The 25,363-nt window shown below is 41.6% G+C and overlaps 1 protein-coding gene across 3 annotated transcripts in view; it reads right to left on the bottom strand.

Annotated features, from left to right (window-relative positions):
• SREK1 (splicing regulatory glutamic acid and lysine rich protein 1) overlaps positions 1–25,363 on the bottom strand; it is an 87,869-nt gene that overhangs the window by 42,305 nt on the left and 20,201 nt on the right. For all 3 annotated transcript variants that reach the window (XR_012243129.1, XM_073623458.1, XM_073623469.1), the window contains exon 3: positions 4,751–4,878. Coding sequence is in view for 2 of the 3 variants with exons in the window: in XM_073623458.1 (XP_073479559.1) it covers positions 4,751–4,878 (128 nt within the window). In the remaining variant the exon portion in view is untranslated. The remainder of the gene's footprint in view (positions 1–4,750; positions 4,879–25,363) is intronic.

The raw sequence follows: 25,363 nt of genomic DNA on the forward strand, positions 1-25,363 counted from the left end.
GCCACTTAGTGCTAGGAACCCCAAATTTGGTGTGCAAAAATATCCAAAGCTGGGGTTTCTATCACCAAGTGGCCCCGAGATACAGGGCCCCAAAAATAGGTTCAGAAAATGTCAAGCACTTTTCTGCAGCAGAAAATGACATTTTCCGAACCGATTATGGGACCCCGTATCTCGGGGCCACTTAGTGCTAGGAACTCCAGCTTATGTTGTGGTACCAGTTCCACTGGGTTTGCACACCAAATTTGGGGTTCCTAGCACCAAGTGGCCCTGAGATACGGGGCCCCAAATTCGGTTCAGAAAATGTCAAGCACTTTTCTGCAGCAGAGAATGACATTTTCCGAACAGATTATGGGGCCCCGTATCTCGGGGCCACTTAGTGCTAGGAACTCCAGCTTATGTTGTGGTACCAGTTCCACTGGGTTTGCACACCAAATTTGGGGTTCCTAGCACCAAGTGGCCCTGAGATACTGGGCCCCAAATTCGGTTCAGAAAATGTCAAGCACTTTTCTGCAGCAGAGAATGACATTTTCCGAACAGATTATGGGGCCCCGTATCTCGGGGCCACTTAGTGCTAGGAACTCCAGCTTACGTTGTGGTACCAGTTCCACTGGGTTTGCACACCAAATTTGGGGTTCCTAGCGCCAAGTGGCCCTGAGATACAGGGCCACAAATTTGGTTCGGAAAATGAAATTTTTTGCTGCAAAAAAGGGCTTGACTCGAGTATAAGTTGAGGGGGGCACTTTCAGCACAAAAAAATGTGCTGAAAAACTCGACTTATACGAATATATATTACATGGAGGAGTCTTATACAACATATATATTTATATATATTTTAGCAGAGACCCTAGAGCAGGGGTGTCCAACCTTTTGAGAAGCGAGGGCCACTTTAGCGACTTGGTAACCGGTTGCGGGCCACAATGAGCGTAAAGGGTGGATGGCAGGTCTGTGTCCACTCTGCATATGTATTGCAGACACGGACGCAGCCCGCTCTTTTTTTTTTAAGCATATCAGATTGCAGATAGATGGGTGTAAACGGACACAAGACTGTTTACATCTGCCGCTCTACAGAGGTGAATGGAGAGTCCGTTTGAGTTCACCTGAAAAACAGACAGGCGGACCCAATCGGATCGATCGTGTGAAAGGGGCCTAAGGTTGCTTTCACACTGATGCACAGCGATTTACCTGCACCTCAACTGACTTCAACTTCTACTTCAGGATTCCTGCAGCTGTCTGCTGCTGTCCCCCCAGGCGGTTATAGCTGGTGGCTGCCCTCCAGGGCTGGTACTGCTGGCGGGAACCGGTACTGCTGGCGGATACTGATGGCAGGTACTGGTACCAGGTACTGATACTGCTGGCTGATATCTGGTACTGGTCGCTGATACTGATGGCGCGTACTGGTATTGCTGGCTGGTATTTATACTGGTGGCTGATACAAATACTGGTACTTCTGGCTGGTACTGATGGCCCGTGTCCTGACCCACCATCCCTGAGCATCATTGTGACAGAAGCATGCGGCTGCAGTAGAGAGCAGAGCTGATGCTTCCTGTCACAGGCGGAGTACATTTGGGATCACTTCGCCTGTGAAGGAGCCAGCGCTATACAGGAAGCATCGGCTCTGCTTCCTCTAGCTGCAGCTCCGTTCTTCGTGCTAATGCTCAGCTTGCTGACCCGCCATCCCAGAGCAAGACGCAGTGGTCCACATCAGAGGGTGCCACGGACCAGTTGCAATATTTTATGTCACATGGTATTTGGACAGCGTTTTTTCAAACAATTTTTGGGGAAAAAATACACTTCCATGAATTAAAAAAAATAAATAAAAACTAAACTAAACAGTAAAGTTGGCCCAATTTTTTTTTTGTATGATGTGAAAGATGTTACGCTACGAGAATCATGAGAGAATCACAATCTTTATTCCAAGCAAAAAAATAGTGATTCTCATATTATCCAGAATCGTGCAGCTCTAATGTAAACCAAAAAATTGACTCAAGTGGTTCAGTGGATGTAAAGAACTGATGTAAACTGATCCATTTTTGAAAAAACGTGACTGAACTGATGAAACAAACTGAAGGCATGTGTGAAAGGGGCCTTATGGTTTATACTTGTAGCTTGCTACAAAAACTGGGAAGCCTTGCCCAATAGGGAGGGGTTATAACTAGTGGAAGGTGGCAGAAAAACTTTTATGTTGCAAATCCAGTCATCACATTGCTTGATGCAGGGATTACTAAAAACGGTTTTAAAGTGTTACTAAAGTCTATCTTTTTTCTTTTATTAACCACTTTTCAGCTTTCAGCGCGGTTGCACTTTGAATGATAATTGTGTGGTCATGCAACGCTGTACCCAAATTTTTTACGATTTTTTTTTCGACAGATTTCTTTTGGTGGTAATCACCCTTTTTAAATTTTTTGCTAAAAAAATTTAAAAAAATAAATAAAAGACATTTTTCTTTGTTTCGGTTACAAAATTTAGTAAGTTTTCTCCTTCGCTGATGTGCAGTGATGAGGCAGCACCGATAGGCATCACTGATAGGGCTGATCTGATAACCACTGCACTGATTATCAGTACAGATCCCCAGTCAGGAGAGCCGCTTATCGGCTCTCCACTACTCACGCTCTGTCAGCGTCAATAGAGGAAAGCTGATAACCGACACTTCCGAGTTAAGCTATGATTAGACACAGCTTATCACATGGTAAAGAGCATATGCCATAGGCTCATTACCGTGATTGCAGATGCGGTGTGCCAGAGCAACACACCACCGATCGCCGAGCAGCTTGTTGTGAAGGACGTCATGACATGTAGTCAGAACGGGAGAGCCACCGTCCGGCCGTCGTTTTGCTATGGCCAGGCAGGATGTGGTTAAATTGACATGTTATACTCACCTGCTCTGTGCAATGGTGTTGCACAGAGAGGCCCTGATCCCCCTCTACTAGGGTTGTCCACCGGCAATCTTGGCTCCTTCTCCTCGAAGTGTCCCCCCCATAGCAAGCTGTCTGCCATGGGGGCACATAGTGTCTGCTTGCTCCCAAGCTGTGCGTTTATGGAGCCCCATAGACACACACAGCGCGGGGCCTTGCCACGCACCCCCCCCCCACTTCCTACTCACTGCATTTGATTGACTGCAGCAGTTGCCAATGTGCGGTTCCCTGTGTGAAGAGGGGTGGGGGGGGGGAGAAGAGATGCAGTCGTGCACAGCGCTGAATTTCTTCTCCCCTCTTCCTCTTCACACACGGAAGGAGGACAGAGAAATATAAAAAATAATGTTTTACCTTAATGCAAGAAATGCATTAATGTAAAAACATTTGTAGCTTTAGTATCATTTCAAACTAGGGATCGACCGATTATCGGTGCGGCAGATATTCACTTTTTTGGAATTATCGGTCACAAACATACCCGATATTACCGAGATTGCTTCAAGGGGTTTTACCAGGGTGATGCATGCACCTCCATAAAGAGTACTGTCACAAGAGATGTTTACATTCCTTGTGACAGCAATAACAGTGATAAAAAAAATAAAAAAATTTAAAAAGCACAGTGTAAAAATAAAAAATTTAAATATATATGTATATTATGAATATCGTCAGAGAATATTGGCTATCGGCATGAGAGGTGGCCGAAATATCGGTATCGAATCGGCACCGAAAAAACGATATCGGTTGATCCCTACTTTAAACATCAAGAAGCCACTTCACAGACCTAAGGATTTGTGCCCATCAAGGGCTAATGAAGCTTGCATTCAGGTGTGACCTGCTAGCATTATATATCAAAATAAGAAGCTTCTGAGATCATTCTGAGTTTACTGACAGATGCTGCAGCGGACATCCTTCTAAGCTACATCAACACACTTAAAGCTGCTTTTGTGTTCCTATCGACTTGAGTAGCAGTATAGAGTAGCAGTTCTCTTGTGAAGAAAAGCTTGTCAACACAGATTCTTAAAACAGAGTCTATTGAGTTTCCCTCTACTAGCTTAGGCTCAGCTCACATATGTCCAATCACGGTTTCCCTGAATTTTTTTTTTAGAGTCTGGTGCATTTTTTTCACCAGTTCAGGTGTGAATTTTTACTTAAAATCGCAAATGAACCAGATTAAAAAAAATGCACAGGACTCTTTAAAAATGGACCACGGCCAGCCCACAGATATGTGAGCCAGCACCATGGAGAAGGCTGCTGGTTCACGTCATGCGAATTGGATGCGATTCAAAACACATCAATTCACATATGTGAACCGAGCCTTACCTGCATCAAATGACCATATTAAAAAAATACGCCATTCAGTAATATAGTTGTCTAGAAGCTTTCACATGTAAACTGTCTTTACTTTCCAATTGCTTGACTACTGCCAGTTACTTTTGACACTCAGATTAGCCTTTGCCAATAAAATCGTATCACACCTAAACTGGCCTAAAAATGAATAACAGACTCCAACGTACAGATCTTTTCAGTAGCAATACAGCAGTGAAACTCCACTTTAATTTTTAGGCCTAGCCATATTACAGTTCCACCCCAATATACAATGGGAGATATATATATATATATTATATATTTTACACACACTACTACATTTTATGATCATGATAATTCCATAATTAACCTGCAAGGTATTTTGTCAAATTGAAGCCCAAAGTTCAGGAAAAGCTTTGCTCTGCACAAGGAGAGAATTTCCATTTGTTAATTAAAAAAGTTTTTTTTTTTTTTTTAAACAAAAAAGACATTCTTCGCTCCACCAACCTATTTTAGAAACACAGTGAAATACTCACAGAAGCTAGCGGAGATGGGGTTGGAGTAGGCGTAGGTATAGGAAGCAAACCAGCTCCAGGAAGAAGGTTAGATAATGAAGGAACAGGGGCCAACAGAGAGAGAGCCTTAGATTCTTCTGGTATTTTACCTGTAGAGGCAAAAACTTAATATTACCAAAAGACAAATGTAAAATCCTCTACTGCCTCATTTTAATTGACTACATAAATCAAACCAAAAAACAAATGCTTAGTAAGAAAGAATAAGAACTTAAGGTATTTTCTCCCCCTCTTGTTCATTACCCTGATCTACAAGGAAATTAAATAAAAAAAGTGAGGGAAACTGGAAAGACTAAATCTCATCAATGGAATATTACTTATAAAATTGTATAGACAATGATTGAACACTTTGTGCTATGGGTCACCTGTACTGGAAACTTATGGTTCATGAACCAAACGATATCAAGCATGGAGCCTTTTCCCAGGGCGCTGTTTTCACGCTGATCGAAAGTTGTGTTACACATGACAACCGTTCGTGTTGGCTGCATCACTAATAGCACACAGAACATCAGATACAGAAAAGAAGAACATTTTTTAAAGTTTAATCCCCAAAAATTGCAAGGTTCCAAATTTGTTCAAATAATGAAAATAAAATTGAAAGAAAAGCATGGAAGAATAAAAAAAAAAAAAAAAATACATGTTTTAACAATTAGTAGCAATCTACTGCAAGCTACAGTTCTGTCACTGCCCCTACAGTACTAAGGCTTACATGTGTTGGTACATTGGCTAATAGCATGCAAGGCAAATAAAGGGTACCATAGCCCCTGGGCTTAAATCGTGAACAAGAAACGAAGTGCAGTAATGGTTCCCTGTTCATTTTCTGTGTCTATATAACTTACATCCATGCTAGCTGTTGCAGTGCACAAAGATCTTTTGGAGTAGCAATAACATAGCTAATGCTGAACTAGTAGCAGTTAAAATCAGGACTTTTTTGAACCTGTGAACAGGTTGGACTCTGGGTAGAAGACTTTAAAAAAAAAATAACATGGGGTCTATTTTATAATGTTTTTCACCCAAAAACCAAACACATTTCACATCTCTGCAATACATGCAGCATTTTTCATGACACAAAAAGGGGAATTATGCGAGTACAAAAAAGATCTCCTGACATGCAAGAATACAATGTGCTTTTAAATTGCCATTGACCTGACAACACTGTCTCTGCTACACTGAAGTCCTAAGCAGTGTTTTCAGCTTTACTCAGTTCCTTTCCATTTGGCTTAAAGTGATTGTAAAGTATTAAATTTTACCTTAAAGTTGTTGTAAACCCTCTCATATGCCCAGTGAAGCGAATAGCCTCAAATTAAACATAGAGATTAAACAAATCCTCCTACATAAATTTTACTTGTTTATCTGCAGTCTTCTCTTCCCTACACCCTTCAAAAGGGCAGATTTGTGATAAAATCATTCTGCATCTGTGAGGAGTAGAGAGGAGGATGTGGAGAGCTGCAGTTACGGTGTGAGAGCTGATTGGACGAAAGGGACAGCCCCCCCTCCACACACTGCAAAGGAACGATATAAAGCTGTGTTATGAATAGACAAGCTTTGTGCTGTGCTTTCCTCCCAGTTACCAATTTATCTCATGTGTCGGGAAAACCTCTCAGAAGTGACTCATGGCGACAATAAAAGGAACGAAGCACCAGAGAAAAACGACCCTTAGAGATTTGGAGATAGACAAGTAAACAATACAGATATACGTGCTTTGTTCAAGTTTCATGAGTGAGGTTTACAACCATTTTAATGAATTCTATGCATTAACAAAAACACACACTCCTGTGTGCAGCTTCCCCCTCCCCTAGACTCCCCCTTATACCTACCTGAGCCCGATCTCGATCCAGCAGCGCCTCTCCATTCTCTCACCTTACTGTAACTGGCTCCTGCTGTTGTCAATCACGGCCAGTGAAGAGGGAGTGGGGCCAAGCAGTGCTCTGTGTGTCAATGGACAGAGCACAGCTCGGGATCGAGCTGCACAAGTGCCTCTATAGCAAGCAGTTTACAATGGGGGCACTCGGCAGGGGGGGGGGGGGGGGGGAATCAGTGCTGCCTTGTGCAAAAATATTAAACAGAGCAGGTAAGTATAACATGTTTCTTATTTTAAGAAAACAAATAACATTTACAATCACTTTAACCACCTGCCTACAGGGCACTTAAACTCCCTTCCTGCCCAGGCCTTTTTCAGCTTTCATTGCTGTCGCATTTTGAATGACAATTGCGCGGTCATGCTACACTGTACCCAGATGAAATTTCAATCATTTTCTTCACACAAGTAGAGCTTTCTTTAGGTGGTATTTAATCATTGCTGGGTTTTTTATTTTTTACTAAAAATGAAAAAAAAAAAAAAAAAAAAAAGTGAAAAAAAAAATTTTTTTTTTACTTAGTTTCTGTCAGCAAATTTTGTAATTATGTAATTTTTCTCCTTCACTGATGTGGCAGCACTAAAAGGCTGAACTGGTGGGCATTGATGAGGTGGCACTGATATGCCACACTTATGGGCACTAATAGGCGGCACTGGTGGGCACTGATGGACAGCAGTGAAGGGCCACACGGGACTGATAGCCAGCACGGATGGGGCATCACTAATGGGCACCCATTGGTGGCACTATTGTAATCGGGGCACTGATCAGTGCCCCGATTACATGTGTAGATGTCTCCTATGAGGAGATGCCGCTGATCGGCTCTCCTCGCACTCTGTCAGTATGAGGCGAGGAGCGCCGATTACCGGCATCTCCGTGTTTATATGTGACCGCTGATTGGCCACAGCCGATCACATGGTTAAAGAGCCGCTGACGCAGAGATCAGGGTCGCGCCGCGACCTAGCAACATGGCGTGGCCGCGATTGCCAGGCAAGAGAGGCTTTTCTGGGACGCCGTCGTATGACAGCGTCCCAGAACGAGAGCCGCGCTGCCCCTCCATCATTTGACAGTGGGAGGGTGGCAACTAGTAAAAAGCACCTCCACTCTCCAATACATAAAAAAGGTAGATGTCCTTTAGTGCACCTTAACCGGTTCAATACCGGGCATTTTCACCCCCTTCCTTCCCAGACCAATTTTTAGTTTTCAGCGCTGTCGCACTTTAAACGACAATTGGGCGGTCGTGCGACATTGTACCCAAACAAAATTGACGTCCTTTTTTCCCCACAAATAGAGCTTTCTTTTGGTGGTATTTGATCACCTCTGCAGTTTTTATTTTTTGCGCTATAAACAAAAGAAGAGCGACAATTTTGAAAAAAAAAAAAACACAATATTTTTTACTTTTTGCTATAATAAATATCCCAATTTAAAAAAAAAAAAAAAAAAATTTTTTTACCTCAGTTTCGGCCGATATGTATTCTACATATTTTTGGTAAAAAAAAAAAAAAAAAAAAAAAAAAAAATCGCAATAAGCGTATATTGATTGGTTTGCGCAAAAATTATAGCGTCTATAAAATACGGGATAGATTTATGGCTTTTTTTTTTTTTTTTTTATTATTTATTTATTTTACTAGTAATAGCAGCGATCGCGATTTTTTTTCGTGACTGCGACATTATGGCGGACACATCGGACACTTCTGACACATTTTTGGGACCATTCACATTTATACAGCGATCAATGCTATAAAATTGCATTGATTACTGTGTAAATGTGACAGGCAGTGAAGGGGTTAACCACTAGGGGGCGGGGAGGGGTTAAAGGTGTTTCCTAGGGAATGCTTCTAACTGTAGGGGGAGGGGACGCACAAGGGGAGGAGACCGATCAGTGTTCCTCCGTTCTGGGAACACAAATCGGTCTCCTCTGAGCTGACAGGACGTGGATCTGTGTGTTTACACACACAGATCCACGGTCCGGCCCGGTTAACGGGCAATCGCGGATGCCCGGCGGACATCACGGCCGCTGGGCACACGCACCGGGTCCCGAGCAACGCGCGCGCCCCCTAGGCGGCCGGGAACCCGAGGCCGTCATATGATGTCCACCCAGGATGGGAAATCCCATCTGTGGACGTCATTTGACAATAGGCCGGTGCTGAAGTGGTTAAAGCAATTGTAAAGTCTCCTTTTTTCCCATAAAAATAACAACCCTGTTATACTTACCTCCCAAACGTAAGTAGAAAAAAAAAAAAAAAATTACTTTAGGGCTAAAACAGCCACTTGTTTCTGTCTAACCCCAACACCAGTAAAGGTGGTGGTCCAGCAAAAGGAACAGCGTTGCCTTGATTTGCTTTTCAAATTCTGCCTAAAATCCCCCCTTTTCTTCACATAGAACATGCTGCAACAGTCATTCAAAATGAGTTCCTACTTCTAGAATTTGTCCACATTGGGTACAAGCTAATCAGGCAACTCATGGGTAGCACACTTGGGAACAACCAATACTAACATTTTCGTAGTTAGTGCACTTTAATAAATATGCAAAAAGATGTAGTACACTTACATACATGTCTGATTAGAATGGTAGCAGATTTGATAAGTGAAAAAAGCTTAACAGTTGAAATAAGTAGTGTAAAATATTTTATATTGGGAATCATCATTTGGAGCTAAAAGTGATACTAAACACACACTGCCTAATTTACATTGTCCCTTCAATTTCTGTATATGGATGATGGCATTGTAATTATTTTAATTACAAAAAGGACTTTTTTCCTAATCTATGTACAGCTGTCACATGACCCAGCTCATTCCCAGTCTCTCTGCAGGGAAACATAAGCAGGAGGAGCTTCTAATCCTCTGCTGCTGGTCACATGTTCAAAATGAAAAATAAAAAACAGCCTTAGGAAAACAGAGTAAAAATAAATAAGATCAATAAACTGTTTGAAATGGTCATACAAATATATATTTGAAATCAAATCTTTATTATTTTTTTGGGAACAGCACGGTGTGGGTGGATTTCTGCCAGTCACAGGCTGTGTCACACCCCTCCAGCCAGTGTCTTGGAATAAGAGGGAGGTGAAGCATCCATCAATCAAAAAGTAATATCCTGCCCCCATTGTATTTAGCTGGTTAATGGGCAGAGGGGAGGGAGTGGGCTGGCATTTACACTGTGTATTAGGGATCGACCGATAGTTTTTTTGGTGCCAATACGATACCGATATTTCGGCCGATAGCCAATATTATGTGCCGATATTCTGTACATTTAAAAATTTTTACACTTATTTTATCACTGTTATTGCTGTCACAAGGAATGTAAACATCTCTTGTGACAGAAATAGGCAGTCACAGGTACTCTTTATGGAGGTATTGGGGGTCTACAAGACCCCCAACCCCTCCTCTGCACTTGAAAGTATTCAAGACGTCAAGATGGACATTTTTGAATATTTTTTTTTCTATAAAACTGGTGCCTTTAAGATGCCAGTAATCCCGGAAGTGATGTCATGACATTGCTTCCGGGTTACTAGATCCGAGACCCAAACTAAGCATAGGCTTTGTGCGGGTCTTCGGCCAGCCAGCGAACGTGCTGGCTGGTTGCTAGGGCCTTCCAGTGGGACGGAAGAGCCCGGGCAAGCGGCGGAAGGAGGGGGGGATCCCCTCCCACTGCTTGTAATAACAGCCGAGTGGCTGCTGAGCCGCATCGGTTATTACAATGAAGCCGACCGTCTGCTCTAAAGAATGGTACCTGCAGCTGCATGCATCACCCCGGTAAAACCCCTTAAAGCAATAAATCGGTAATAGTCAAGTTTGTAACCGATACCAATTTTTTTTAGAAAATGCTGATATCGGCCTGCAATAATCGACCTTACCAATAATCGGTCGATCCCTACTGTGCATACAAGCATGTGTGACTCTATAGTCACATGGGCTGCTCAGATGTGATAAGGAGAAAATTCTCAGCACTGAAAACTGAGCATGTGCAGAGCTGCCAACACGGCTCTGCTAAATTCATAGCTAAATTAGGGACATGGACAGAAGAGGGAGATGAAGAACAGTAGGATCAACCAGTTTTTTTTGCAGAATATAGAAAATTAATCTCATAGTGACTGAGTGTGAGGTTTAGTGACACTAAGTTGTTCATTACTAGATCTTTGCAAGAGTTAGCATTTCTTTTACTACTGGCAGATGCTAAGGAGACAGCTGCTTGAAGTTGCCAGCCTGTTGGCACCATGTATGGACCTCAAACCCTAATTTCAGGTGTGGTGACCACTTTGAAGCATCTTATTTTAAAGAGGAGAATAAAACCTTTAATTTCTTTAGAAACCTGACTGTTTCTAAAGCACATACAGAACATAGAATATTTTATCAATGATGAAAAAAAAAAACTGATTCCATAAAAAATTCCCATAAAGAAATTACATAGTTTCAACTGATAGAAAGAGGAGATACTGTACAGGTGCTTTGACTAATGCAGAATTTGTTTTGCACATCAATACTGCAGCAAAACAAAAGCTGGCCATACATTATACAATTTCTATTAGATTTACCTGCAACTATGTAGTGCAAGGGCCTGCCTGACTGCATACAAATTGAAAGTGTTTAGGTTTGACCTTACAGTGCCTTGAAAAAGTATTCATACCTTTTTTTGTCATGTGGCAACCAAAAATGCAAATGTATTTTATTAGGATTTTATGGGATAGATCAACACAAAGTGGCATATAATTGTAAAGTGGAAGGAAAATGATAAATGGTTTTGAACAGTTTTTACAATTAAATATATGAAAAGTGTGACGTGCATTTGTATTCAGCCCCCCAAAGCCCCCCTGCCCCACCACCACCACCACCAGCTTTGCACATCTAAAGTGACATTTTTGCACATTCTTCTTTGCAAAATAGCTCAAACTCTGTCAGATTGGATGGAGAGCGTTTATAAACAGCAATTTAAAGTCTTGCCAGAGATTCTCAATTGAATTTAGGTCTGGACTTTGACTGGGCCATTTTAACACATGAATATGCTTTGATCTAAACCATTCCATTGTAGCTCTGGCTGTATGTTTAGGGTCGTTGTCCTGCTGGAAGGTGAACCTCTGCCCCGGTCTGAAGTCTTTTGCAGACTCTACTAGGTTTTCTTCCAAGATTGCCCTGTATTTGGCTCCATCCATCTTCCCATCCACTCTGACCAGCTTCCCTGTCCCTGCTGAAGAAAAGCATCCCCACAACATGATGCAGCCACCACCATGTTTCATGGTGGGGATGGTGTGTTCAGGGTGATGTGCAGTGTTATTTGGACATAGCGTTTTGCTTTCAGGCCAAAAAGTTAAATTTGGGCCTCATCTGACCAGAGCACCTTCTTCCACATGTTTGCCGTGTCCCCCACATGGCTTCTTACAAAACTGCAAATGGGATCTCTTATGGCTTTCTTCTTGCCACTTTTACATAAAGGCCAGATCTGTGGAGTGCACGACAAATAGTTGTCCTGTGGTTAGATTCTCCCACCTGAGCTGTGGATCTCTGAAGCTTCTCCAGAGTTGCCATTGGCCTCTTGGCTGCTTCTCTGATTAATGTTCTCCTTGCCCGGCCTGTCAGTTTAGGTGGACGGCCATGTCTTGGTAGGTTTGCAGTTGTGCCATTCTCTTTCCATTTTTGGATGATGGATTAAACAGTGCTCCATGAGATGTTCAAAGCTTGGGATATTTTTTTTTTTTTTTTTTTTTTTTTATAACCCAACCCTGCTTTAAACTTCTCCACAACTTTATCCCTGACGTGTCTGGTGTGTCCCTTGACCTTAAGGATGCGGTTTGTTCATTAAAGTTCTCTAACAAACCTCTGAGGGCTTCACAGAACAGCTGTATTTATACTGAGATTAAATTACACACAGGTGAACTCTATTAATTAGGTGAATTCTGAAGGCAATGTGTTCCACTATGTAGAGGTATCAGAGTAGAGGGCTAGAAACAAATGCACGCCACACTTCTCAGATATTTGTAAAAAAATAAAAAAATTGAAAACCATTTATCATTTTCCTTCCACTTCACAATTATATACCACTTTGTGTTGGTCTATCACATAAATATATTTACATTTTTGGTTGTAAAAAGAATGTGGATTTCAAGGGGTATGAATACTTTTTCAAGGCACTGACTGTATATTACATGGTTTTGGTAAATCTAAAGGAACATTATAATTGTATAATGTATGGCCAGCCAAACAAACTAGCAGGAACTGGAAGGCAATGAACATCCATTTTTCCAGCATTTTCATGCATTTTAATGCACGTTTATGTGTGAACAGGACCCTAACGTTACTTTTCAGTGACCCACAAGAGACTTTTAAAGACAAATACAAAAAAAAAAAAAATGGAAAGAAGAATTTGCCAATAATGCTAAATCGGTAAACAAAATACAAATATTAAAACGAACTGAGCATTTAACTCTGCCAACAGAAACAGCATGTATAAGTGCCCACTGTAGACAAGGCAAAAATGTGCTATCGCTGAACACAGCATGTTTGTCACATTTCTAAAGAGACATTCATACTTTCATTTCGATCCATCTATGGACGGCTTTACATTAATAGACATCGGAGGTACAGAGCTAGTAGTACTTTTACAGTAATTTTAACCAACTGTTTACCCAAAAACACAGGTCATATGTTTGTGCTCATGGGCCTGGGCAAGTCAAATGCAGTATGCCTCAGGCACTTCTGTTTAAATTGTCTCAGTTTCTAAAGCTGGTCATGCAATAGAATTTTGTTCAATATTTTTAGTTTTAAGAACGTTTGATTTTTCTAATCATCAGATCATTTTTGGTTGGAACGTCAATTATTAAAAGTTAACAAAATTCTGAAGTACTTTTGAAAGACATGTTAAATGTAAAGTACTAATGCGCCGCTAAACGTGTAAACGATCTATATGGTAAAGTGCTAAAGTGCAAAAAGATAAACATAAAGCAGCTGGCTTCTGAAGTGTTGCCAGCACGAAAAATATGAGCGATATGTAATGAAGCAGCGCTAAATATCTCTTCAGAAATACTAAATAAGGATAGCTGATAATAAAGTTCCAATAACGTTCCCAGGTAACTCTGAACTAATGTTAAGGTATAAAGTGCTAATAATGTAACAATATAAAATGCTAATAATAAAGTGCTTAATTTACAAATTCTCAATGTGCAAAACAATGTAATAATAATGACATCAAAACAAAAATTTACAGGGATGACTGATGTAGCTTCGGATGCTAGGCAAATAGTCTCTATAAGGGTAAATGCACCAAAGAAAGGAAAAAGTTCTAATGCAGATAATATAATGACTAGTAGAAATCCTTCTCCAATCCACACCCTGTGTGCGCTAGCCTCTGACCTCAAGGGAAGACCCCAAATGGGTCTAGTCGTGCATCAACAGATCCTTTTTCTCCTCCTTGGGTGTATCTCAAACGAATGGTCACTGCAATCTCCAGGCTATTTCTCCACAAACACAGAGTTCCACGACCAGCTCCTTTTAAAAATTTTTCTTATAATCACAATGAATTTATTTCACAAAGTTTGCAGCCAGCCAAATCACGAAGCTGTACAGATTTCCTCCTGGACCATCGTAACATCACAGCACTTGTAGTTTTCAATGTTGCTCCTGCTCTCAGTGATGACACTCTAAGCCTAAAGTGATTGTAAGTCAACCTTTTTTTTCCCAAAGCACGTGTGCCAGGAACTTTCCCACAGCACCACGCCCCGCCCACAGCCGGACCCCACCTCTGGGGAGAATCCCAGACAGCCTGAGCTGTCTGCTGCTGCTGGAGTGATAGGAAGAGCGGAGGGGTGGAGAGAAGGAGGATTTTGCCTTCTCTCCACCCCTTCGCTCTTCCTATCCCACCAGCAGCAGCACACAGCTAAGGCTGTCTGGGATTCTCCCCAGAGGTGAGCGGGGCATGGTTCTGTGGGAAAGTTCCAGACACGTGCTTTGGGGAAAAAAAAAGGAGACTTTACAATCACTTTAGGCTTAGAGTGTCTGAATACCGGAACTTCAGGGAAGCATCACTGAGAGCAGGAGCCAGCAACATTGAAAACTACAAGTGCTGTGATGTTACGATGGCCTAGGAGGAAATCTGTACAGCTTCGTGATTTGGCTGGCTGCAAACTTTGTGAAATAAATTCATTGTGATTATAAGACAATTTTTTTTTAAAAGGAGCTGGTCGTGGAACTCGGTGTTTGTGGAGAAATAGCCTGGAGATTGCAGTGACCATTCGTTTGAGATACACCCAAGAAAGAGGAAAAGGACATCTGTTGATGCACGACTAGTCCCATTTGGGGTCTTCCCTTGAGGTCAGAGGCTAGCGCACACAACGGTGTGGATTGGAGAAGGATTTCTACTAGTCATTATATTATCTGCATTAGAACTTTTTCCTTTCTTTGATACATTTATCCTTACAGAGACTATTTGCCTAGCATCCGAAGCTACATCAGTCATCACTGTGAATTTTTGTTTTGATGTCATTATTGCATCATTTTGCACATTGAGAGTTTGTATTGTTTTAAGCACTTTATATTGTTATATTATTAGCACTTTATACCTTAAGTTTGGTTCATAGTTACCTGGGAACGTTATTAGCATTTTATTATCAGCTATCCTTATTTAGTATTTCTGAAGAGATATTTAGCGCTGCTTCATTACTTTTGAAAGACATTTGCCAAGTCATCAAGCATACTGAGAATTTTCAAACAGATTTTCGTATGAAAGTTCGCTCAAAAATTTACCAGTGTATGGCCAGCTTAAGGCAGTAGCTTTAAGAGACTTGTGGATTTCCATAGTCATGTAAAATGATGCAATATAGGTCAAACAAAAGGAAAGGGCCTTGTACATGATCCCTTAAATATCTCATAAATGTGCAATGTTTAAGAGATATCTACTTGTGAATGGGCCGGGGACGTCAGGACTCTGAAGGAACGGCATTGCCTGTGCAGTTCCTTCAAAGTCCTGTGCTGTGAATAACAGCTTCTGCACGGCGTGGCTAATGAGACAGCCGGAGGACACGAACTAGGAAGGAAGACCAGGTGAAGATGGAAGCCCTGGCAGCAATGACAGCGCGCCGCTAGAGGGCTTTGTTTTAAGGCAAGTTTCATATAATGTGCTAATATGCGATACTAGCACATATAACTTTAAATAATTTCATTTTTAACCTGCAAGGTAATCACATCCCACCTTGCACACTGGTTAAGTGTAATTAAAAAAAAAAAAAAGTTGGTGCATAAAAAGGTGCCCACTGACACTCCTCTGAAATATCCAGTGTTGCAAAATATTCATGCATTTTTAACTAGTATTTTTTAAAGCAGAGGAATCCTGCTAACAGTATAAAAGAGCAGGCAGAACTATGTATATAGGTAAAAAAAAAAAAACACAGTAACTTGTGTTTAGAACATGTTGGTTGCATCTTAGGCTCCTTCCACATGGCTGCAAACATCCATATAGCATACGCTATACCCAAATTTTCTTTGCCGAGAGTGACAGGTGCAGTATACAACAATGGCATGTGGCAGCTGCACGCATATATTTTAACCCCAGCAGCTACATGCTTACAGGGCTGTATACACATATAGCTGCTCGATATCAACTAAACGATATATATAGATCTCGATCTCTCTCTCTCTCCTCTGTGTGTATAGCCATTGATCTCTACAGGCTAACTAGCGACATATGTACAATGCAGCTGTTCATCCCAGCAGAGAAAATATAGCTGCATTGTACATCAGATGGCCTTAAAATGTATTTCCACTTTTGCAGTCAAACCTGAGCAAATCTCATGTGTCTGTTATGTGTTCCCATTTACACAGCATGTAGATAGAGTTAGTTATGATAAACATAGCCCCCTCCTTAGAATTCCAGCTTTAGCCCTTGTTCACACCAATGTGATCTGACAGTTCAAAGTTTTCAGCAATAGAACCGTACAAAATTGTTGCGACTTAGGTCGCAGCGACTTTGAAAAAGGTTCCTGCACAACTTTTCTGCAATTTCATCATAACTTGCATTGTCTTCTGTTAAATGAAGTCACCAACTGCCATTAGATCAGAGATCCAAATCGCACTGATCTGCCGCTTTTGAACCGTGCTGAAGTAGCATGATTTCAAAGCCACACTGGTGTGAACAAGGGCTTAATATCACTTCAAAATAGTTCATTTACATAGAAGAGTAAAGCTAGGTAGGATTTTTCAGCATGTAGAAAAGCAAGTAAAAAGGTATGCAGCAAATTTTTTTTTTTTGTTCAGTTACGCTATGTGAATGGGAACACGTAACAAAGTAGATGTAATCCCAATTTGGCTGCAAAAGTGGAAGCAATTTAAAACCAAATTAAATCCTTTCACTTTATTAATGCAATGCAGCCAAGGTTGCCTTTGCTAGGTGCTGCAGCAAAGGTTAAAAAACCCTGCCCTGGCAGTACTAGGATAGTCAGGCTTCTGCACCCACACGCAAACAGGAGCCCAGCTCTTTAACATGCCTTCACAACCCTCCCAAATACTGCTCTAATCAACAGCAATTCTCCAGGAGTGAGTGTGATATTGATTAGAGCAGTATTTGGGGGGGGGGGGGGGTTCTATATTCAGGGGAGCTGAGGTCTCACTCTTTGAAGGGCTGATAGCAGAAAGTTTTTTTTGTTTTGTTTTTTAACCCTTGCTGCAGCACATAGCTGAATAAAAGGCATATTTCTGTATTTGCAGCCCAACTGTATTACAGTAAGAAAGAGGGCTCAATTGGGGGGCTGAAATGCAACAACAGATATTATAGCCTATATGACTAGTACAGGTGAATACTGTTCAACTGAGCAAATATTAAAGATATTATTTAATATGTTTCACTCAGAGTGTTAAAAGGATGAGCTAGTCATTAAAAAAAAAAAAAAAGTTTTAAAAATAATAAGCCCACCTAAGTAATATTTGAGTTATGAATCCTGGCAGGCTATCACTTTGGTTTTTATGTTTTGGGGACTCCAGTGGTGGTGGCATGATCTCCCAGCCATAATTCATGCCTCTTGCCACCTACCTTGGAGGTTTGGCTGTTCCTGCCCACCTAAAAACTGTTTTAGTCCACCTTTACAGAAAAAATGTAAAGTTGAACACACACACACCAGACACCCTCACCCCTGTACTTACCTTGAGGGGGTCCCAAGATGTCAGCAACCACACAGCCTCTCTAGTGGTCCAGCGATTTGGTTCCCACTTTTCTACCTCTTCTGACAGTGCTTCCAGGACAGACCAGATGGATTCCGATTGGTCAGTGCCGTCACATTGGCAGCACTGCTGACCAATCATATACATTCTGGAAGGGTTGATGATGAAAAAGGGGGAATTTCAAATCCCCAGACTCATAGAGAGGTTGCAGGGGTGCTGGCATCTTGGGACCCCCAGAGGTAAGTACAGTGGGGTACATGGAGGGAGGGGCGATAGGGAGGTTTGACCAGTGTTTAGTTCACCTTTACATTTTTTCTAACATGTTCCTATCCTTATGTTATTTTATCCATGGGAAAAAAATGGGCACAACAGGTTTGCAGATCTTGAAGCTCGTGTGCAACTATTTGACTATTGAACCACGAAGATACAGGAAGCGATTACATAAGTCAACACTTCAGAGAGTCTAGCAAAAAAAATTATATCAGCCTTCTAGATGGCTTACACAGTATGAAATGATCATAAACAGCAGTGCATAGCCCAGCCCCTGCAGTTCTCGGTGTTCTGTAAGATACTGGCAATCCTTAATGTCCAGAAGTGCCTAAGATTCTGTGTAGCTCTAAGGGCAGAAGCTAGGCTTGCCATGCAACATGTATATTAACAAGTCATGCTTATTAAACTATCAAGTCCTAAACTATCAACCCACCAAGCACAGCTTAAGCCAGCCATAGATGGATCAAATCCCAGCCTTTTAAGTAGGTGACTGTCCGAGATTCGACCCATCTATGGGAGGCTGATTGTACCAAACTGTGTTGATGGGGGAATCAAGCAATCTTCGAAATAAAATTGAATAATCTATGGCCCGCTTTAGCAGAAATAATGAGTTATGGCAAACACTGCGGTTGGTCAAATCTTTGGGTTAAGTTGTAACTGTTCCAGGGCAGCTCCTTACTATAGTAAAATCTATAGTGTATATAATGACAAACTGCAGAAAAAAAAAAAAAAGAAGAAAGAAAAATTGTACAGGACACTAGAGAACAGGTCAAGCACACTCACAATAACATTGAGAAATACAAAAACAAACAAAAAAAATAAAAATAAAAAAGGTAAAAAAACCACTATGCTCAATTCTTAAAGAGGTGTTACAGCGCGAGGCATTATAATATTACTACCTGAACGATGATTTCTTTTGTTAAATGAAAGCAAGTCTTCATGATGACAACACTTGTACAGTGTAAAATCATTCAATAAACATGTAGACATCCTGGTAATGTTAAACACCTAATTATAAATGCATAGGGAAAGAATAGAAAGTATGGAAAGTAGTAAACAAAAAAAACTGGGAGAAACAAAAGAAAAGAAAAGAAAAAAAAAATTAAAAAAAAAATAAATAAAAAAATAAAAAAACACAGAGACAAGGCGTCCATCTTCGGTAGTCAGACTCCGAGCTCATCCTCACATGAAGGTTCCCTTTGACGGCAGGTTTAGTGGCATGGCAAACAGTGCCCTACTCAGGCATGTGTAACAGGTCTGCCTTGGCCAGGCTAGTCATCTAATAATGCACATATAAATCACACAAAGAAAAGAAAAAAAGAAAAAAAAAAAAAAAAAAAAAAACATACAAAACCAAATTGTTAAAATCCATCTACTTTGAAATATGGACATAAAAAAAAATGAATGTTTAGTTGTTCTGATTAGTTTGTATTGCAAACCAAACATCACCCATGAATCAAGTGCACATTTGAAGCAGCAGTCAACACTAACAGCAGTAGCTTAGACCAGTTAATTTTTTTTCCTGGGCAACTGCAAGACATTTAAATAAAAAAATTGCAGTCAAATGCACCCTATTAGACATAACCACAGGTTTGCTTTTCTTTATCTTTGTTACTTGATCAACGTGGAACATTTTAATTTTTTTTCGGAGCCATTTATAGAGATCCTATATATGTATCTACGTACAATTTGGAACTATGCCAAAGTGCACCAAAATACACCCCACACTGGCAGTTGGTGTTACAGTACAAAGTTACCTCGGCAGTTCTGCAGGAAATAACCAGGCGTGAAGGTCCCACACCCTTACGTACTCCAACCACATTTTTTCCTCCTTTACTAGACAAGGGGGCAGTTAGGAGTATAGTTTTCTATTTCAATCAGAACAGTCTTAATGGCCAAGCAGGACATTTAGGCCTGCAATACCTACCTTTACCAAAGATAAACTTCAATCAAATTTTTTTTTTATTTTTTATTGTTGGGTAGGCTTTAAGGGGAAATGCTTATTGCCTCATTTCAAACATTACACGATGTTAAAGCAGTATTAAACACAAAAAAATATATAATAATAATAATATAGCAGCTTACCAATCCTTAATTGTTATAGCTGCATTTTTTTTTATGTTTTTCTTTAGGCCTCGTTCACATTGGTGTAGTACAGCCTTCACCCATGTGAGGTAGTCCCACTCAAGGCAATTGGGACACAGCAGCTGCAAAGACATTGCTCCCACTTTGACAGTCATGTGGGTGCATGGCCCTGAATGCACACTGTCTGTGCTTGGGGCCATGCACTCTCACAGGCGTCAAATAGCAGTGGCTATGTCCATGCAGCAGCTGCAATCCCAACTGACATTAATGGCACTTCCTGCACAGAACACGGAACATTTAAGCAGTTACAGCAGCAGTTTTTTTTCCTTGTTGGAATGAAGGTTTTAAATAAATGGCAAATGGTTTGTCTCATGCCTCTAACTGCCACTTTTGCTGGATAGCTTGTTCTGCTATAGGAAGTTAAAATAAATAACTTATTGGCTGGATCACTAGGTGAAAATGATGGAAGGAGTTAGGCCTATCAGTAACTTTTTCCAGAAGTCTTCCAGGACAGCCCTTGAGAGAAGGGAGCTTCTCCCATCAGGACAGAAAACACATTGCCCTGAAAGTTCAAAAGGTGGTTTCTCCAGCACATGGTCAGTACATACACATAGGAAGGGCGGGATCGTGCTGTCCTGGAAGACTACTAGAAACAGAGTTACTGTAAGCCTAACTCTGCATTTTCTCCAAAAGTCTTCCATGACAGTCCTTGAGAGAATACTCACCTCCTAGGAGGGGACCACTGCTTGGAGGACCTTCCTATCAAATGTCTAATACGGACTAGAAAGAAAATCAAGCCAGTGATCATTCAGAAATTGTGGAGGATGAACTCCCATGATCTTGTAGGATTTTGAAATTGCAGCCCAAATCCACCTGGCTAAGGTAGGTCTGGAGGACTGCTGGCCATTGTGAGTACCTGAATGGAGTACAAACAGAGCATTAGAAACTCAAAAGTCCTTAGTAAGCAGGAAATAGGACATCAAAACATTTTTGCATATCCAGTAAATTTAAAGGAGACGTACAGTCAAAGCTCATTTGGCTGTACTTCTCCTGTGGATCACAGGTGTGCAGTTTGTTCTGCAGACATGTGAATCCTGCTGTCACAGAGTCGGGCCAGGCTCGGGCAAGATTGCAAAAATGATGTCGGGATCCGCCCACATGCCTGGACCGACACCCAGCTCAGACTCTCAGTGAGCCACCAAGAGGCTGAGCCGGCCACTCCTGCCCCTTCCACAGCCCAACGTTCCAGTGAGCACAGCAGAGAGCTGATGACTGACAGTCCCCAGCTCTCTGCCCAGGGAGCCCTAACAACCGTTTGATCGCTCAGTTCTCAGTGTTGGAGCCGACGGGGGACTGATGCTGCATCCACCTAGGTAAGTATGATTCTGGAAAAACACAAAACCTCATACTTTTAACTTTTTACTCATTTGAGGGCCTGTTACAGAAGGAAGGGAGTACAATATCCTGAGATCTGTGAAATAATGACCTTTGAAAGAAAGCTTGGCTCAGTTTTAAGAATAACTCAATCCTCTAAGATCATCAGGAAAGGTTCTCAGATGGATAACGCCTGGATCTCACTGACTAGACTAGACGTCTTAAAGAAGCTTCCAGCAGAGATTCAAATGGAGACGCCACTATGCCTTTTCCTGGTTAATACTTTGGAAAGCCTGGATATTATAGGATCATGTTGCAAAGATACCTGGAGAAATACGCTTAGGGCTGCTATCTGGACTTTAAGAGTACTCAAGGCAAGACCCTTGAGTGCCACCTCATGAAAAAAAAAAAAAAAAATCCGAAATGGCTGCTGTATCTGTAGAAGACTTATTTGTGGATAACTAGTAGATAAACTTTTTCAATATCTTCTGATATATGGCTCTTGTAACTGGCAGAGGAGAGTATGCACAATCTTCTCTGATAAACCTTTCAATTTCAGGATCTCTTCCTCAGTAATCAAGCAGTTAGCTTTAGTGTCTAATCAAGGATGCAGCACTGGTTCCTGGGAGACTAGATCCAGCTTGGCCGGCAGTATATAGCAGGGAAACCCTCACCCTCTTTGGCCAGTAAGGGGCGATTAAGGTTAAAGTTGTGTTCCCCTGTAGGAATGTCTTTAATACATGTTAAATCAAGTGAACCGGAAGAAAAAGGCATGGCATAGCCTGAACTACCAGGGAATTAGAAGAGCGTCCAATGCCAACAATGGACCCCTTGGAATCAGAGAGGGATAGCTTTGCATTTTCTTGAGACACAAAAAGGTCTACTTCTGCAAATCCTCAATGAAGCGTGATCTTAGAAAAAAAAACCTCTGGGTGGAGAAACCATTCTTCTTGAGACTTCTCACAAGCTCAGAAAGTCTTCCAAAGGATATTTCTTCTGCAATTGGTATTAGGGACACGGGGATGCACTCCTTCTGCTACCGTTTGTTCAGATACATGGTAGTGGCATTGTCAGACAAGACCTGTAGGTGGCAACTCTTCACCTGATCCCAAAAAGCCACAAGGGCTCTCACCACTGCACTCAACGCCCTCTGATTGGATGAGGCTCTGGATTGTTCCACAGACCAGCGTCTCTGGGGCAGCTGTGAACCTAGATAGGCTCCCCAGTCCCATTATTAAGACCAAATTTGATGAATTCCTCCAGCACCACAGAGCTCTTTTGACTCAGTTTGGGAAAAGGACAAGCTTGTCTAAATATCTTTAATTCCGGACCTGGAGAAGAAATCTCTAAAATGGGCCGGTGACGGAAAAGTGCCCACTTGACAGCAGGGGTGGTGGAGGTCATGAGTCCTATGGCAGACATTATGCCCTTTATCCAGACTGACTGAGAAAACTTCCAAGCCCTTGAGAGGACTCTCCCCCACAAACTACAGTTTCTCTGGCAACATGTCACCTCCAGACGGAAGAACACAAATAGCCAACCGTGTGCTGGACAGACTGCCTTTTGGGCTTTCTGGGCAATGTATTTCGTGTACTGATGGGATGAGCTCCAAGAATTGGTAAGCTGCAATAGAACACATTTGTTTTTAAGTTTAATACCGCTTTAAGTATGTTTGCCTATGGTGTATATGGACAAGCAATATTTTTCCTGTTATAAATAATGAAAATTTAATAAAACATGTATTTTCTTTAGACACCTGTATATAAAGCATTCACATTACAAATACCCCTTTTGCTTTACTTCCTTTAGTTGGATTTGTTTTTCTCTATTGAGCAGCACAAGTCATTTCAAAAGGTAATGCATTTACTGGAAAAATGCATTTACTGTCCCCTTGCACTTATCTCAGCAATTGAGGCAGCAATTTCTCATCGCTAGTGATCAGCACTTTTGCAGAACAAAACTGTACCTTTGTGGGGGGTGGCTTTGTAACTTCAGTAATTCTATACAGATATGTGCATTGCTTTAACTATTTTAATTTCAGCCACAGGAAATGATCATGCTGCAGCAGCGAACCTTCTAATATGAGAAGCTGCTTCACGGCTAGGTGCAGCCAGCCCCATTCACTAATCGCCGTTGTGAATGTAGCCTAAAGCCTGGTATACACAAAATATTTTCCTTTTTGTTCAACCCATCGGGCTAAATGAAGAAAAAACAAAAACAAAAAAACCAAAAACACTGAATTGCTTGGGAGGAGCCACTATACTAACTATGCCATGTTAGTACATCGATCTATCCCCCTGAGCTATTGTGTTCTGACAGCACCAACAGTGCTAATTAGATGCCGTTCGGCAGACGGTTTCTGGTCATGGCCAGCATCTGTCGGACTGGCTGCCGTACACACGAGCCAAAGCTGCTCCCCAATATTTGGCCCGTGTGTACAGCCCTTTAGGGACAGATGAGTGGCACTGAACACAAACACCAGCAGCTACCTGAATACCAAAACAATAACCACATCTGACAGGACAGGATGCATTCATTGTTCGGCTGATCATTTTTCACCGGCTTATTTTTAAATAGACTTTTGTCAGAGTAGTGCCAACAGGGCCACCAACCGCTCAAATTTCTGGCAAAATCAGCTAAAATGTGTACAGTGTATGGCTAACTTATACAGTGCATCCAGAAAGTATTCACAGCACTTCACTTTTTCCACATGTAATTTTACAGCCTTATTCCAAAATGGATTGAATTCATTATTTTCCTCACAATTCTTCAACCAAAAATACACCATAATAACATGAAATAAGTTTGTCTGAAATCTTTACAAATTTTTTAAAAAATAAAAACAAAAAACCCATATACATAAGTATTCACAGCCTTTGCTCAATACTTTGCTGAAGCACCTTTGGCACCAATTACAGCCTTTTTGAAGGCTGTAATTTAAAGTCTTTTTGAGTATGACACAACAAGCTTGGCGCACCTATTTTTGGGCAGTGTCTCACATTCTTCTTTGCAGGACCTCTCAAGCTTCATCAGGTTGGATGGGGAGTGTCGGTGCACAGCCATTTTCAGATCTCTCCAGAGATGTTTAATCAGGTTCAAGTCTAGGCTCTGCCTGGGCCACTCAAGGACATTCACAGAGTTGTCCTGTAACTTCTCCTTTGTTATCTTGGCTGTGTGCTTAAGGTCATTGTCACGTTGGAAGATGAACCTTCGCCCCAGTCTGAGGTCCAGAGCGCTCTGGAGCAGGTTTTCATCAAGGATGTCTCTGTACATTGCTGCATTCATCTTTCCCTTGATCCTGACTAGTCTCCCAGTTCCTGCCGCCTTGATGCTGCCACCACAATGCTTCACTGTAGGGATGGTATTGGCCAGGTGATGAACGATGCCTGGTTTCCTCCAGACATTGAACTCTTTGGTCATCTTTGTTTCAGCAAACTAGAGAATTTTGTTTCTCATGGTCCGAATGTCCTTCAGGTGACTTTTGGTGAACTCCAGGCGGGCATGTGCCTTTTACTGAGGTGTGGCTTTCGTCTGGCCACTCTAGCATACAGGCCTGATTGGTGGAGTGCTGCAGAGATGGTTGTTCTTCTGGAATATTCTTCTCTCTCCACAGAGAAATGCTGGAGCTTTGTCAGAGGGACCGTCAGGTTCTTGGTCACCTCCCTGACTAAGGCCCTTCTACACCAACCACTCAGTTTGGCCCGGGGTGGCCCGCACTAGGAAGAGTTCTGGTGGTTCTAAACTTCTTCCATTTTCGGATGATGGAGGCCCATGTGCTCATTGGGACCAATGCTGCAGAAATTCTTCTGTACCCTTCCCCAGATCTGTGCCTCAATACAATCCTGTGTCGGAGGTCTAC

Source organism: Aquarana catesbeiana, linkage group LG01 (genome assembly GCF_042186555.1).
Source record: "Aquarana catesbeiana isolate 2022-GZ linkage group LG01, ASM4218655v1, whole genome shotgun sequence".
Taxonomy (NCBI): Eukaryota; Metazoa; Chordata; class Amphibia; order Anura; family Ranidae; genus Aquarana; species Aquarana catesbeiana.